This window comes from Patagioenas fasciata, chromosome 9 (genome assembly GCF_037038585.1).
Source record: "Patagioenas fasciata isolate bPatFas1 chromosome 9, bPatFas1.hap1, whole genome shotgun sequence".
NCBI lineage: Eukaryota > Metazoa > Chordata > Aves > Columbiformes > Columbidae > Patagioenas > Patagioenas fasciata.
This window is the reverse complement of record NC_092528.1, coordinates 4834960-4850658: the sequence shown is the minus strand read 5'-3', so window position 1 is coordinate 4850658 and position 15699 is coordinate 4834960. Positions and strand designations below refer to the sequence as shown.

The 15699-nt window shown below is 59.5% G+C and overlaps 2 protein-coding genes across 6 annotated transcripts; both read right to left on the bottom strand.

Annotated features, from left to right (window-relative positions):
* Nucleotides 1-1084: 1084 nt before the first annotated feature.
* Nucleotides 1085-3889, bottom strand: LOC136105333 (uncharacterized). 2 transcript variants are annotated; one of them, XM_071812326.1, is made up of 6 exons: nucleotides 2748-3889; nucleotides 2382-2569; nucleotides 2162-2270; nucleotides 1990-2080; nucleotides 1800-1878; nucleotides 1115-1470 (listed from the first exon to the last, which is right to left on the bottom strand). In XM_071812326.1, exons 1-6 carry the CDS (start codon nucleotides 3310-3312, stop codon nucleotides 1372-1374), a joined length of 1131 nt encoding a protein of 376 aa, XP_071668427.1. In that variant the 5' UTR covers nucleotides 3313-3889; the 3' UTR covers nucleotides 1115-1371. The 2 variants fall into 2 exon arrangements, with proteins under 2 accessions (XP_065701121.1, XP_071668427.1); XM_065845049.2 differs by having other exon boundaries at nucleotides 1085-1470; nucleotides 1800-2569.
* A 129-nt stretch (nucleotides 3890-4018) lies between these two features.
* Nucleotides 4019-9121, bottom strand: KLHL30 (kelch like family member 30). Of its 4 annotated transcripts, none has more exons than XM_065845045.2 (8): nucleotides 8790-9080; nucleotides 6938-7778; nucleotides 6683-6848; nucleotides 6390-6482; nucleotides 6002-6157; nucleotides 5719-5907; nucleotides 5001-5146; nucleotides 4019-4453 (listed from the first exon to the last, which is right to left on the bottom strand). In XM_065845045.2, the coding sequence occupies exons 1-8, from the start codon at nucleotides 8987-8989 to the stop codon at nucleotides 4202-4204; spliced, it is 2043 nt and encodes a 680-aa protein (XP_065701117.1). In that variant the 5' UTR covers nucleotides 8990-9080; the 3' UTR covers nucleotides 4019-4201. The 4 variants fall into 4 exon arrangements, with proteins under 4 accessions (XP_065701117.1, XP_065701118.1, XP_065701120.1 ...); XM_065845046.2 differs by having other exon boundaries at nucleotides 6390-6476; nucleotides 8790-9073; XM_065845047.2 differs by having other exon boundaries at nucleotides 4285-4453; nucleotides 5001-5207; nucleotides 8790-9121.
* Nucleotides 9122-15699: the final 6578 nt, after the last annotated feature.

The following is a 15699-nucleotide window of genomic DNA, read 5'->3' as shown; positions in this document are numbered from 1 at the left end:
GGTCCCCTCTGCTGGGCTGACCGAGCCTCCAGCCCTCTCCCAGCACCCACATTAGCTCCGCGGTAGCTCTGACTTAATCAGCTCTTGCAATTTTCTGTCCACATGCACTGGGCCTACCTGCTTGTCAAGCCTCGCTCTCCAACAGTGAGTCCTTTTGTGTCTTCTCAGGTGTGTTTGGTAGAAATGGAAGGTGGCTGATCTGAGTGAGACTGCTCTGGCTCGCAGTTGTGCCTGGGCCGAGCTCCTTAGCTGGACAGGAGCTGCAGAGGCCTGGTCTCTGCCAAGGTCCTGCTGCCCACCCATCCAGCCAGGGGAAAAGCATGCCTTTCCTTTCAGAGACAAGTTCTCTTGCCTTGGGGAAGAAGTCGGCATTAACTCTGCACAGCCAGAGCCAGCCCCCTGGATCCAAACACTCTCCCACAGCGCCGCAGCAACAGCTGCTTCACCAAGCTCCCTGAGATGCTCCTGGAGAAGATGCCACCTGTGGAGGAGGCCAGGCAGGGCCACGGAAGCCCCCATGGGCCATGTCCAGTGCCAGGAGGCTGCCTCCCCCCTGCTACGTGTGCAGATCCCTGGGGAAGGTGGGGCTGGCCGCAGTTCAGGTTGACTCACGGTGTTGCTGGCACGGCTCACCCAGTGCTACACGCTACTAAAAAATAAAACGTGCATCTCCCTGGCCCCCACACCCGGCCCACCCGGGTTCTTCTCCCGCAGCCCTTGCTCAGGCACGTAGCCCTGCGCCCGTCCTCAGCTGGGACGGCTATCGGTGCCGAGCAAGGAGCGTATCTGTGCTGCCCACGGCCTGGGCCCTGTGCCACGGGCAGGGAACGCCTGGCGTGGAAAGCCACGGGACAGGAATTTGCTTTAATCAAATGTGCGGACACTGCCTTGCTTTGAATATTGGCTGTAAAGGTCGTTTGCTTTTGCCACAAACATTCACTGCTAATACATTGCAGGGAAGCTAAAGCGATATAGATGATCTGTTTTGGGCTGCTGAGATGCTAGGCAGGGAAATCTGCTGAGAGCGAAAATGGAAGTGTGGGAGCGGAGCCCTGTGCAGAATAAACCAGCATCGTTTTCCAAGATAAACTTCCAGCCCTAGCCTTTAGATAAAAGTGAACTCCTTTAGCTCCTTGTCAGCATGCCTTTTTATTATTGTTGTTATTATTTTCCTTTCCTCCTCAATCTTTTGTCGAGCTCCAGGTGGTTCTGCAGCACCAGCAGTACTAGACCAGCCTGCAGCTCCTGCAGCAGCAAAAGGTCTTCTTGGACTTGGTGCCAAGCAGGGGAGGTGTCATGGTGGCTGGCAGAGGGAAGGGTCCAGCTGCTCCTGGCACAGGCTCAGCTTCCTGCATGGTACCCAGTGCCTTTTCACACCCCCAGCAGGATGGCACTGAAATCGGAGCCACTTTGAATGGTGAGGGTGAAGCCTGCAGCGTTGTCCACGAAAACAGAGGCGTACTGCCCAGCCTGGAGGGAGAAAGGGCTTAACTGGGCTGGGACATCTCTTCCTGGCACAGGGCGCAGCCTGGCAGAGCAAAGGAGAGAGGTCTCCCCTGTGCACAGCAGCTGAGAGCCGAAGGGGCTGCTCCCTGCTTCCTCCTGGCAAAGGATGCCGTCAGGGCCTGGAGGGCAGCCCAGCTGCGGTACACGCTCAGCGTCCCGGCACACCTCAGCCCGAGTGTCCTTCGGGCGTGGAGCTGGGCTGAGAAACAGACCCGGTGCCCAACTCGGGAGCTGGGGCCACAGAAGGCACCTTCCTGCCTGGCACAGTCCTGAGCAGAACTGGGACCACTAACCTGCATGTAAAGGACTCCGGTGACAGAGATGGTGAAAAGGTCACCACAACTCTCCAGCTGGGATACAGTCTCCAAATTGCTGCAGAAGAGGGAGGGAGGGTGGTGCTGGGGGGAGCACGTGCCTCCTTCCCCCAGGGGTGCTTGCCCTCCCTGGTGGTTCCTCTCCCATCCCAGCTTGGCCCTGCTGTACCTGTTGTGCTGGCAGCGGGACTGCACGCAGATCAGCACCCGCAGACGATTCCCCCTGCATGACCGCTCCTTCCTCCGCTGTTCTCTGCTCACTGGAACAGATGGAAGGGTGAGAGCTGGCCCAGACCACCCCACCCACAGCAGGGTCGTGTTGGGGGTGCCTGAGGGCTCACCGATGTGCAGCGTGGCAGTGAAGGTGTAGTACCCTGCAATGGGGGCTGTGTACTGCCCGCTGGTCAGGTTCAGCCCAGAGCCACGGTGGAACATCCCCTCTGCCTCCGGCTGGGCATGGGGAAAGGCTTGGATTAGAGAATGAAAGCCCGTGCCAGGGCAGGTGCCCCCATGGGCAGCAGGGTGCTGCAGGCAGGAAGGGGCAGCAGGCTGGGCACTCACGATGTAGTAGAATTGCAGCTCCTGCTGTGTTCTCTTCTCAACAGAGATGTTTTCACGTGTCCGGCAGTGGAAGGCTGCTTCCACCTGATGATGGGACTGATCCTGTGGGTTGCCTTCATCACTTTCCTCCTCTTCCTCACAGTCTTCACCAGCCTTCCTGTGTGTCTTCACCTGTTCCTTCACTATGCCTGACACAAAAACCCGACCAGGGCTTGGCTTTAGGAGGAAGCCTCATCTTTTCCTGGCCCCGAGATGAGACAGATCTGTCACCTAGCCCTGTGGTACCTCGTCTCTGCTGTCCCCTGCTTCTGTCCTTGGGTTCCCCTCAGCCCCCCGTTCTGCAGCACTCCCCGGGGCAGCGGGTACCTTTCAGCAGGAGCTGCAGCTCCCTCAGCAGCTCTTCCAGCGCGGCGGGGCCAGCGGGAGGGGCAGGGGCAGCACTTGGCGCACCGACTTGCAAGGCAGCCCGGGGTGATTTTCCTGGGGACGGGTCGCCAGCCGGCACCGCCGCTGTGCCAGCCCCCGAACCACCCCGCGCCGTGCCCGTCCTGCCTCGGTGCCGGCTGCCGCTCGCCCACCTGGGGCTCCCGGCCAGCAGCATCCACGCCTGGCGGGGGTCCACGCCGCCAACCGCCCCCGTCCCCGCGCGTCCCGCCTCCACTGCCCTCCCCACGGCTGCTCCCGGGCCCGGCGGCCGCTCCCGAGCTGCCCCCGGGGAGCAGAGCCCGGCGGCAGCGCAGAGAAGCGCCAGGCACAGCTCCGGCAGCCGCATCCCGTCGCGCCCGGCAGGGCGAACCCCGCCTCGGCCCCGCCTCGGGGCCCGCCCAGCGGTCGCGCTTGCCCGGGTCCGGCCGGGGACAGCGCGGGGGTCTCGGGAGAGTCCCCGCCCTCCCCCGCGGGGATCCCCGCCCCCGTGTGTAAAACCCCGCATGGCCCGTGGGGAGCAGCGCGCAGCTCCAAGGGGCGGGGGACCCTTCAAAAGTGATAAAAAAATGCAACACAGAACAGATTAACCGTCGAAGGACGCTGGCAGAGCTACGGTGGTGGGACCGGCCGCTGGGGAAGTGTTGCCAGGTGTTTGCCCCACCCTGGGGCAATCCTTTGCCACTCAGTACCAGCAGAGATGGGTATGGGGCAGGAGGCACCACCGGGCTCTGTCCCTGCACCAGGAGCCACCGAGGTGCTGGCTGCTTCACCATCACCCTCAGGTCACATCGCAGGGGCCTGCGCGGCACATCCCGGGAGGGAAACCAGGATGAAGCACCTCACCACAGAAAGCTGTGCTGCCTGAGGATGCAAAGCATTCAAAAACTGTTTTATGTCCTGGCATGCTGTTCCATGGGGTGCTGGAGTGGGTCTGGCACTTCAGTCTGGGTCAGCAAGGTAACAGAGAGCTTCAGGTGTCAGGAAAGTGAGGTTCCCCCAGTTCCCCTCATGTTTCCCCATGCTGGATGGTCAACATGATGGGGGAAAGAGACATGGCCAGCAGGCAGCAATGCCAGTCATTGACAGGATGGGCCACACTTTAGGAGGCCTCAGAATACCCTAAAAGTTCGAGGGTCTTGGAGGGGGAAGAAAGGCAATTCTTTAAAACAAACAAACCAGCCCACCAAACTAAAAGAGAACATGAGCCAAAGTGTGTTTACAAGGAAAAGACTTTTCTCCACAGTGGTGGTGAGGGACAGAACACACTCCTGATGCTGCAGGCAGCCTTGCAGAGGGGTTTCCATCTCCCCCCTGCAAAGCTGAACTGGCAGCAAGGAGACAGACAAAGAGGGCAGAGCAGCAGTGCAGCGTGACAGGTGACGCCGCAGCCTCTCCTACCACCTGTGGTCACCCTGGAAAGCCTCCGTCCACTTGGAGGTGTCCATGAAGATGGAGGAGGAGCTGTGGAAGAGCCAGAGGCAGGGCAGGGAGCCCTCCCACGTCCAGAGGTCCTTGGCACAGTCATACACCTCCATCTCCACACGGTAGTCTCCATCCATGCCCTTCCAGTGGCCACCAGTGACAAAAAGCCGGTCGCCCAGAGGCACCATCCCACCATTCTCATGGAGTGTGTGCAGGAGCTGCACCTGTGCAAGGGGCAGGGCAAGATGTGTGGGGACCCCCTGGGTACCTCTCGCTCCCACCACAGAAGACATTGATCTACCTGGCGTGTTCCCCCACCCTGTCCTCTCTGAGAGGTTTGGGGGGGTCCCTGGGGCTCTGTCTTGTTTCTAGCAGCATCCCCATGTATGAGAGAAAGGTTGGGGGTGCTGCAGGGAGCATGGGGTCTGAAGAGCAGATGGGGCAGGCAGAATTCTGCCGGACTGCACAGGCTGGAGCCCCTCACACCCTGCAGGATGGTTCTGCTGGGAAAGGGGGCGTCCTGTGGGGCTCTGCAGTGTGAATGCCACTTAAAATCAGTGCAAAAGCCACGCTCCTCATGCTGCTGTGACAGGAGCAGGGAAAGAAGGATTGAGCCATCTTTGGCTCTAAATGGGTTAATAAGAACCAAGGAATGAGCAGGCAGGAGGGAGAGGGGGTGCTGGCACCAGGGGAGTGGCTGTGGGGTATCATTGTAGGGTGCTGCCCCAACTTCCCCGGAGGGAGATTGCTCCTGGTCCTGCATCCCACTACCTTCTGCCAGATGTTGGCCTCTGGGCTGTACACATAGACCTTCTTGGTGTTGTCCCCGATGAGGTAGATGAGCCCGTGCAGGGTGGCGCAGCGTGGGGCTGAGAGGTACTTGGGGATGAAGGGGGACGTGATCACACTCCACAAATCTGCAAGGAGCGGCCGTCAGCAGCATGTCCCACCCTTGGCTCATGGTGCAGCTGCCAGTGACTAAAAAAGGAATTGTCAAGCCCATGGCTATTTAAGGGGGAGTTTGAAAAGGAGGGGACAGAGCGGCCGGGCAGGGCGACAGTCACTGTCCCCATCCCAGATGAGGCTCTTGTATAGAAAAAAGGTGTGTGCGCTATTGTTTGTAGTGGTGTTGTGGGATGGGGGAGACCACCATGGGCTGCACAGAGGCTGCCCGAGGAGGTGGCACTGTCACGGGTGTTCAGTTTCTCCCCAAGGCAGGCAGCCTCCTCCATCCCTCTGCCACAGGCATCCCGCTAAACTGAGGGTCAGGTCTGGGCTGTGCTGGAGGTCTGCATCTCAGATCCCTGCTACTGGCAGCCGTGCTCCTGGCCGACCCCAGCCCTGTCCTGCAGCTGTCACCAGACCCCCATTAGCACCTGTTCACATCCCATGGGACCGTGCCTGGTGGCACAGGATCTTGCGTGCCTGCCCCCTCAGTCCTGCTCCCCAGGAAGGCATCAGCAGGGCATGGCGGCAGGGCAGCTCTCACCTTGGACAGGGTTGTAGCACTGGAGGGTGAGCGCATTGTACTTGACAGCACAGGAGCCCACCAGGTAGAGCTTGCCCAAGCAGCTGGCGGCCGCAAAATTGCTCACATACTTGAGGGCTGGGCTGATTCCGCACCAGCTCTTGTTGTAGGGGTCGTAACGCTCCACCTCCACCACATCCACTGTCGTCCCTGCAGTGCGGTGGCACACTGTAGCCACCCCACTGCTCCAGCGCACCCACGAACCCCAGCCCCAGCAGCACGAACAAGTTCTTTGCAGCCTTACCCCCGATGACGTAGATCTCACCATTGAGGACAGCGCTGGTGTGGTTTGTCCGGGCTCTCAGCATGGGAGCGATGGGCTTCCAGGCACCGTCCCTAAGGCAGAAGCACCATGCCTGGGTCGTTGACCACGTGTCGTTCTGGGAGCCCCGTGAGCCACCTGGGGAGGGATGGGTCAGGCACATGGGCTCAGACCCTCTGAGTGCAGCTGTCATTGGCCATCCCTTGCCGGCAGCCCAATCCACCCAAGCGAGGAGCAAGAAGAAGGCTTTGCTCAGAGACGAAGGTAGCCCCCTGCCCATGCCAGCACCCCATGCCCACATCTTTCTCCCTCATCTCCCATCCCTGCTCCTGAGGGACTCCCACCTTGTACTAGCAGCCCCAGCATCTACCTGTGACGTACACATCGTTGTTCAGAGCCACCAGGGAAAAGCCCCATTTGTTGTAGTCAGGGAAGTCAGGCAGAGCCATCCATTGCCCTGAAACTCAGAAGAGCCAAGTGATGACCGGCCAGCAATGACATTTTTAAGCCTGCCCTGTTTTACTTTTCCCTCTACCCCCACCTTCCCCAGTGCCTCTCCTGACACCAGATCATTTGGCAAGAGGTGGCTTTGGGGTGGATCGGAGGGTTAACGAATATGCGAGGGTGGTGAGCACTTGTCCCATCCCTGCCATGTGCACTTACTGCTTTTGGGATTGTAGAAGGCAAAGTTCCTGGGGGCAGCTGGCATGCGCAGCCCCCCATCCTCATCCTCGCTTTCCTCCAGCACGCGGCCACCAACCACCACCAGCACCTCCTCCAGCTTCTGCGGTGGGCTCGGGGGGTTCTGGGCCCCGGTATCTCTCTGCCCCTGATGGAGAGGCCAGGGCAGGACTGTCAGGCTCTGAGCTGGGACTCCCCGCTGGCTCAGGGGGCACATTTGGGGCAGGGGGTACTCACCCTGGTGCAGGATCGGGCAACTAGAGCCTTGCTGGCATCTGAATCACGGACGAGGGGCTCAGTGGCAAGCAGGTTCTGCAGGTACTGGTCAGGCAGTGAGACGAGGTGACTGAGTTCCAGCAGCTCTGGCAGAAACTGCGCTCGGGGCCCAGGGTCATGGCGCACCCAGCGCAGCACAGCCTCGGCCAGGCTCTGCTCCTCCTGCACCTGCAGCTGCTTGTTGGAGAGGTAGGTGGCCAGCCTCTCCTTGGAGAGCTGGAGGAATTCCTCCTGCTGAGACACAGCTTCAAAGTTCTCCTGCAAGAAAGCCCAGGCCTTGGAGGAGACCTCAGGGCAACCGTGGCTCTCACCGAACTCACAGATACCTAAACAGTTGGTGGCGTCCATTTGCTGCCGGAGGTAGCGGCTGCAGACCTTCTGGATAGTGGGGAAGTGGAGCTGGCTGGCGGTCCGCATCAGCCCCTCCACGTTGCCCTGGTTGATGGTCACCTTCCCTGTGTAGGCGAAGTCAAGCAGCATCTCCAGCGCACTGGAGTCCACCTCCTTCAGCTCCACCCGTGCTGCAATGCTCTCCGCAAAGTCACCGGAGAACATGGCATGGAAGTAGTGGCTGCAGAGGGCCAGGACACTGCGATGGCAGGGGAACTCCCGTCCGCCCGCCAGCAGTGTCACATCCGCCAGTTTGGGGTTGGTGCGCAGCCGCTGCAGCCCCTCCAGCACACCCTGGGCGTGTGAAGGCAAGCAGAAGTCGAAGTCATCCACGTTCCTCACCATGCTGCTGGGTATGGCCGTAGACACTTGCCGGCAGACAGAGCCCAGGCGCAGCTTGGCGAGCGTGTCCCTGACAGGAAAAGGTGATGACATCTCCATCCTTTTCCTTCTCCCTCCCCCCGGCACCACTGCATCTTCCCAGCACCTGATTTACAGGCACAATCAGGGGCAGGACCGCCCCCCCCCCACCTCACTTCCACGGGTGGCCATGATTTGTCCTCCCCACGTCCCGAGCTGCCCTTCAGGGGCTGCCACCAGTTTTCTGGAGGTGGGGGTCGTTTTGGGGCTCCGCTGAGCCTCGCTCCGGCTCTCTCCCTCCTGGTCTCACCTGGGCTATGCAGCCCTCCGGCTGGCCCACCGGGAGGGAAGCGGCCGCGGTCCCGGCACTGGGAAGGGACACCCCGGCGCGACACAGGATCCAGCCGGGACGGGGGAGGGACACACTATTTTTAGGCGGCACCGGGACACCGCTCCCTACTCTTAAAGGTACAGTACGGGCAAAGCTGCCCGTTGCTGTCCATCCCCGCCCCCGCGCGGCTTTGCTGCTCCTTGGAAAGCATCTAATAAAGTGATAGCCGGGCCCCGCAAGCCTGGGGTAAAAGGCTCTCCTCAGCAACGCCCCCCATTTCTGCCTTATCGGTCGCCGGGGTCCTCACAATGTTCCTCGTCCCCCTGGCTGTGGCTGCCGATGCCGAGTGTTAAATATAGGATTGTTATCTCACTTCTCGGCGGCCATAAATAAACGGCGGCAGCCGTCTCGCCGCAGGGAGCCGGGGCCAAGACACCGATCATGGGGAAAGTGAATACGGGGTGCTGGGGCGGTCCCCCTCAAAAGCTTTCTCCGCCTCCCCGGCAAGCCTCGCTCAGCTCGAACAGACCCGAAAAGGCATTTATTTCAGCCCGCGGCTTCACGCAAACCTCCGCCCTCCCCGCCAGAGGGCATCACCCCTCCAAGCTGAAGATCTCGGCTTCCTTCTCCTTCCAGAAGGCGAAGCTGCGGTCGATGTAGCGGCAGATCTCTTCCCCCTCTCCCTCGGCCTCCCCCGGCCGCCGGGCGGAGGTTTGGTGGGGTCCAAAATACCTGGCCTTGATGTCATCGAAGCCATCCAGCCAGCCTCGCCGGCCGGCAGCGATCTCGTCAGTGACGGCGCGGTGGAAGGAGCGCACCGCCGGCCAGCCGTGCCGGCCCAGCTGCTCGAAGACCTCGAAGCAGAGGAGGTGGCGGCCGCGGCGCTCCTCGGGGGGCAGCTCCTGCTCAAGGATGCGGAAATAACCCAGCATGAAGAGCTCCAGGGACAGGCTGTCGTAGTCGGCCGCGCCGCCCCCCGGCCTGGCTACGAACTGCTCCGGGGAGAGCGGGGCGCGGCCGGCGGCGGGGGGCGGCGGTGGTGGGGGGCGGCGGGAGGCCGCGTCCCTCCAGCTGCCCAGAAGCCGCTGGATGGCCGCCCTCTGCCGCGCCAGGCGGGCTGCTGCCCCGTCCCCGGTCCCCGCTGCCTCCCGGGGGTCCCCGGCTGCCGTCGGGCCGGGCCCGTAGGCGGACCGTCTCCAGTGGTTCAGGAAGAGCATCACGATTCTCTCCTTCCTCAGGCTGCCCCACTCCGGCCCCGGCCCCGGCCCCGTGGAGCCGCCGCCGTCGGAAAATGCCTCCTCGCAGCTGATGCCCGAGTCACTGGCGGCTTCCGCACTGCTCCCCCCGGCCCCCTTCCCCACTGCCGCCCTCCAAGCGGGCTCGAAGGCGCCGCGGAGGCTGCGGACACAGACCCCGCACTGCCGAATCTCCCGCTGCGCCAGGCTGCCTGTCGGCTCCCGGGGCTGCCCGTGAGCGGCGGCGGGGGGAACGGCAGCTGCGGCGGCGGGGGAGCCGGGCCGTGCCCCCTCTGCATGGGCCAGCAGCGCGGTCAGGCTGCTGACGGCACCTGCCAGGCGGCCGCACCAGAGGGGCAGCGGTAGCCCGGGGGCGGGCGGCGGGCTGCGCACAGTGATGCTGAGCAGCGGGGCAGGCAGGAGGGCGCGCAGCTCCCGCGCCAGGCGCTGCAGCTCACCCTGGTACACCTCGCCCCGCCGTCGCAGCCGTAGGCTCTCCACCGCCCACTCCAGCTGCTGCAGGTCTGCCTCTGTCAGCAGCTCCCCGAAGGGGCCCAGCAAGGCCTGGCGGGAGGACGAGAAGTGCCAGGAGCCCTCGTCCTGCAAAGAGAGGCAGTCAGCATCCCCACGGGCCACCAGCCTGTGACCCCACCCCAGGACGCCTTGTACCTGGGTGCCCATTGCCTTCTCGTCTGCCAGCCGGGCCTGCAGCCGCCGCACCATCACCTGCCGCTTCCACTCAGGTATGAGGTGGCCCTGCTCGTCATGTGTAGGCACAAGAGAGTCTGCATCTGTCTCTGCAGGGTCCAGCCCGGAGGGGTCTGCTGGCTCCGCCACCCCATCCTGCGTGGACAGAGTCAAGAGAGGCTTGCTGGGGGCCCAGATGAGGGGACGAGCCGGGGGCTGCGGTCAGAGCCAGCGACCTACCGGATGGGTGAAGAAGGACGCTGGGATCCTGGCCCGCTGTGAGGGCTTGTGGAGCTTCAGGTCTGCTGGCATTGACCTGCCAAGCTCCATCCTCTGCCAGGCCAGGCGGCTGCCGGGGCAAGAGGCACAGGCCTCCTCCTAGAGGAGGACAGGCAAAGGGATATGGGCCCCCAGTACCCCCAGGATCCCCACGCGTGACTGGGTGAGGGCTGCCCCATGAGGATGCCCGGCACATCACCCCAGTCCTTGTGTTGAACCCTCCCCACGAAAGACCCCCTGGGGGGCGTTTCTTTCAGAAAACGAGACTGAGCTGCAGAGAGTGTTGCTGCCCCCTCTTACCCCAGGGGACACTGCAATGCCCCTGCAGCTGAGGACTGAGCCTGGTGCCGCCCCCATCGCTGCCAGCCCTTCTCCAGGCACCCCGTGCCCCTGGCCCTCCCGCCCCGCTCTCCTGCAGGCAACAGGCTGGCTGTCCCCAGGGGATGGAGGAACCCACAACCTCAGTCCCAGCGGGCCTTACCTGCCGTGGGAGGCTGATCCAGCCACCGGGAACAGGAGGCACCAAGGAGCCTCCTACTGAGTGCAAAGGGCCGGGTCCTGCCCTGCTCTGACTGGACAACACCCAAAGGTGGGTGCAGGTGCACCCCCAAAACCCCCGCACAGGGATCAGTGCACACAGGAGGGGAGGCTGGAGGGATCGCGCAGCCCTGGAGAGAGCAGGGGCCACAACTACGGCACTGGGACAGGGCAGAGAGTGCAGTGAGCATCGCATTAATATTTGACAGGAGCATCAAGTGGCAGCGCCAGGTCTCAGTGGGTGGCACCGGCAACTGGTCCTGGAAATAGCAGCTTGGTGGCTTGGCTCCCAGCCTCAACTAACTCCTCGGGCCAGTGGAGAATGGCTGAAGCTGGTCATGGTGCCTGCCCCTGCACACTGCCAGGCCAGGTTTTGGGGAGGGGGTTTGCGCTGGCTGACACAGAGGGCAGGTACTGGAAATGGGGGATCTTTGGCAGAAGGATGTGCTGCATTGCTTCCCGGACATCTGTTACCGATACTCAGCCACATTTGTTTTCCTTCACTCCGCTGCCATCCATTATATATGGCCAGGATGGATAAGTGTGGCTCGCTTACACATGAGAAATTCTATCAAGGAGCTGGAATATAATCAAGAAGCAGTAGATCAAAGTTTTTAAACACCAATCGCCTGGCGAGGATCCATTACAGATTCAGCCTCGTGATCTCTCCCTGTCCCTGGAGTGGGCTGACATCCAGCACAGAGCAGCTCTTGCGGGGGATGAGCTGATGGCTCCCTGCTGTGTTGCCATGCCGGCAGCGGGGCAGCGCTCTGCAATATTGATGGGGACGTAGTGCGGAACACGGGAACATGGCCTGGTGCCGGAGGCGCCATGCGTCTCAGGTTAAGCAGACAGATGTTGTGAGCCGAGACACGAGTCCGCTCCCTTCTCATTGTCAGCATGGCTGGGGATGGCTGGAGCTTTGCCAGCTATTGGGTCAAAAGGGACTTTGCAGAAAGCCCAGTGAGGGTTGGATATTTCTCTAGGTACCAGAAAGCCACTCACAATCCTCCTGCCTGGTGCTCCCCTGGACTGCTGGGCAAGGACAGAATGTACCTTACACGGCACCTGGCCTGCTAGCGACAAATGGGATGCACCTGTCTCAAAAGGGGAAAGGGATCCTGGGCCAGGAGTTAGCAGGACTTATTGAGAGGGCTTTAAAGTAGATTTGAAGGGGGAGGAAACCAGGTTTGGCAGAGGCACACTCAGGGGTGACATGTGGGCATCCGAGGGTAGTGCTAACAAGGGCCTTCAGTCTGCCAACCCAGTGGAAACAACGGCTCAGCTGAAGTGCATCTGTACAAATGCACACAGCATGGGCAACAAACAGGAGGAGCTGGAAGCCATTGTGAGGCAGAGAAACTATGATTTACCATCTCACAAACATGGTGAGATGACTCTCATAACCAGAGTGCTGCAATAGATGGCTATAAACTCTTCAGAAGGGATAGGCGAGGGAGGAGGTGGGGTAGACATGTATGTTTGGAAGGGTTTGGATTGTCTGGAACTTGAGGAGAGCGATGTGTTGAGTGTTTATGCATATATATAGGGTTGAGTGTTTATGCATAAGAATCAAGGCGAAGGGCAACAAGGTGGACATCCTGGTGGACTCTGTTACAGACCACCCAACCAGGTTCAAGAGGCAGATGAAATATTTTGCAGGCAGCTGGGAGAAGTCTCCTGATCACCAGCCCTTGTTCTTATGGGGGACTTCAACCTACCAGATGTCTGCTGGAAGTACAACACAGCAGAGAGGAAACGGTCCAGGAGGCTCCTGGAGTGTATGGAAGACAAATCCTGACAGCTGGTTAGTGAGCCTACTGGGGAAGGAGCCCCACTACATCTATTGTTTGTAAATAGAGAAGGACTCATGAGCAACATGTCGGTTGGAGGTTGCCTTGGGTATAGTGATCATGAAATGACTGAGTTTACTATCCTTGGAGAAGATAGAAGGGTGGTCAGCAGAACTGCTACTTTGGATTCTGAAGGGCAGACTTTGACCTGTTCAGAAGCCTGGCTGGCAGAGTCCCTTGGGAGACAGTCCTGAAGGACAAAGGAGTTCAGGAAAGCTGGTCTCTCTTCAGGAAGGTGATCTTAGAGACGCACGAGCAGCTGAACCCATATGCTGGAAGGCGAGCCAGCGGGGAACAAGGCCGGCCTGGTTGAATGGAGAACTGTGCCTAGAACTTAGGAATAAAAAGAGAATTTGTAACCTTTGGAAGAAAGGTCAGGCTACTGAAGAGGAATACAAGAACTTTGTGAGGTTATGCAGGGAGAAAATTAGAAAGGCAAAAGCCCAACTAGAGCTGAGCCTGGCCACCACTGTGAAAGGCAACAAAAAATGTTTCTATAAACGTAGCAGCAACGAGAGAAGGGCTAAGGAGAATCTCCATCCCCTGATGGATGCGGGGGGAAACACAGTGACAGAAGATGAGGGAAAGGCTGAGGTGCTAAATGCATTCTTTGCCTCAGTCTTTAATAGTCCGATCAGTTGTGCTCCAGGTACTGAGCTCCCTGAGCTGGAAGACAGAGACAGGGAGCAGTATGAAGCCCCGATAATCCAAGAGGAAATGGTTTGTGACCTGCTACACCACTTGGACACCCACAAGTCTATGGGGCCAGATGGGATACACCCAAGGGTGCTGAGGGAGCTGGCAGATGTGATCACTGAGCCACTTTCCATTATCTATCAGCAATCCTGGCTAACTGGGGGGGTCCCAATTCAGTGGAAGTTGGCCATGGTCACACCCATCTACAAGAAGGGCCAGAAGGAGAATCTGGGGAACTACAGACCTACCACTCTAACTTCTGTGCTGGAAAAAGTCACGGAGCAGATGATCTTGAGTAACATCACACAGCACATACAAGAGAACCATGTGATCAGGCCCAGTCAACATGAGTTTATGAAAGGCAGGTTCTGTTTGACCAACCTGATCTCCTTCTGTGACAAGGTGACCCACCTAGTAGATGAGGGAAAGGCTGTGGATGTTGTGTACTTCATTAAAGCCTTTGATACCGTATCCCACAGCATCTCCAGGAGAAGCTGCAGCTCATGGCCTGGATGGTGTATCTGCAATGGATAAAGAACCGGCTGGAGGGACAGGCCCGAAGAGTTGTGGTGAATGGAGCCAAATCCAGCTGGTGGCCGGTCACGAGTGGTGTCCCCAGGGCTCAGTATTGGGGCCAGTTCTGTTTAATCTCTCTGTCAGTTATCTGGATGAAGAGATTGAGTGCACCCTTAGTAACTTTGCATATTACACCAAATTGGGTGGGAATGTTGATCTTCTGGAGGGTGGGAAGGCCACACAGAGGGATCTGGACTGGCAGGATCATTGGGCTGGGGCCAGTTGTATGAGGTTTAACAAGGCCAAATGATAGGTCCTATAGTTGGGTCACAGCAATCCCATGAACGCTACAGGCTTGGGAAAGAGTGGCTGGAAAGTCCCTGGCAGAGAGGGACCTGGAGGTGTTGATTGACAGCTGTCTGAATATGACAGCATGTGCCCAGGTGGCCAGAAAGGCCAACAGCATCCTGGCTTGTATCAGGAATAGTGTGTTCAGGAGGACTAGAGAAGTGATTATGCCGCTGTGCTCGGTGCTGGAGAGGACAAACCTTTAATCCTGTGTTCAGTTTCGGGCCCCTCATCGTGAGAAGGACATTGAGGTACTAGAGAGAGTGTAGAGGAGGTGACGAAGCTGGTGAGGGGCTGGAGCACAAGTGTGATGAGGAGTGGTTGAGGGAGCTGGGTCTGTTCAGCCTGGAGAACAGGAGCTGAGAGGAGATCTTCTCGCTCTCTGCAACTGCCCGGAAGGAGCTTGGAGCATGGAGGGTGTTGGTCTCTTCTCCCAAGTAGCAAGCGATAGGACAGGACGAAGTGGCCTCAAGTCATGCCAGGGCAGGCTTAGATTGGGTACTAAGAAAAAATTCTTCCTGGAAAGGGCTGTGGGGCATTGGAACAGGCTGTCCAGGGCAGTGCTGGAGTCACCAGGCCTGGAGGGGTCTAAAAGGTGTTTAGACGAGGTTCTCAGGGACATGGTTTGGTGCTAGAGTTAGGTTAGGTTATGGCTGGACTCGATGATCCTGAGGGTCTCTTCCAACTGAAATGATTCTATGATTCTTGATGCTTGGTGTGGCCTGCGACCTCCAGTGAGAGGATGTTACTCAGAGAGAAACTTTGGGAAGTACCAAAGAGCCACCTTCTGCTTGCCAGCATTTTCCAACCTAAATCTCCATGAGATTTTCATCTTTGCATCGATCTTCAGGGCCCAGAAGGCACTGAGAGGCTGTGGTCACATGGAGCAGCCTCACCCCATGCTCAGCTACCTTTGCTGGGGTAGAGGCAGCTCCCAAAACTCTCAGCAACAAGTTTGGTTCTTCTCACTGAGAAGCAAGGTCTGCCAAGGTGACCCGCCAGTGTGGGCAGCACCTCAGCCGCCGTGCTGGGAGCTCGCCAGCCACCCAGTCCATGGAAGGGGATGGACCAGGGTAGCAGCAGCAAGGGCCTGGCACTCTTTGAGGCATGCAGCCACCGCACAGCTCTTGGGGATACCCCAGAGTGCAGAAGGTCTACAGGTTTCCTTGATGAGGCTCCCTAAATACAAGGCACGCCCCAGCTGGGGCTGCTTCTCCCACTGGCAGGACAGGCAGCTGCCCTTTGGCAGGGGCTGTGCCAAGGCTGACTCCCCCAGCCCCGAGAGCCTCCCTGTGGGACGGCAGCCCTCTGCAGCACAGGGCCGTGTGGGACCAGAAGAGGAGACCACGGTGTCCCTCCCCTCTTGGCCTCTTTCCTTATCCTGACCTTCAGGAGAGAAGACACCGACCCCTTCATGGACATGCTTGAAAGAATCCTGGGACTGTGCTGGTTGCACTGAAAGCAACTTGATTTTCTCCATGCACTTGGAAG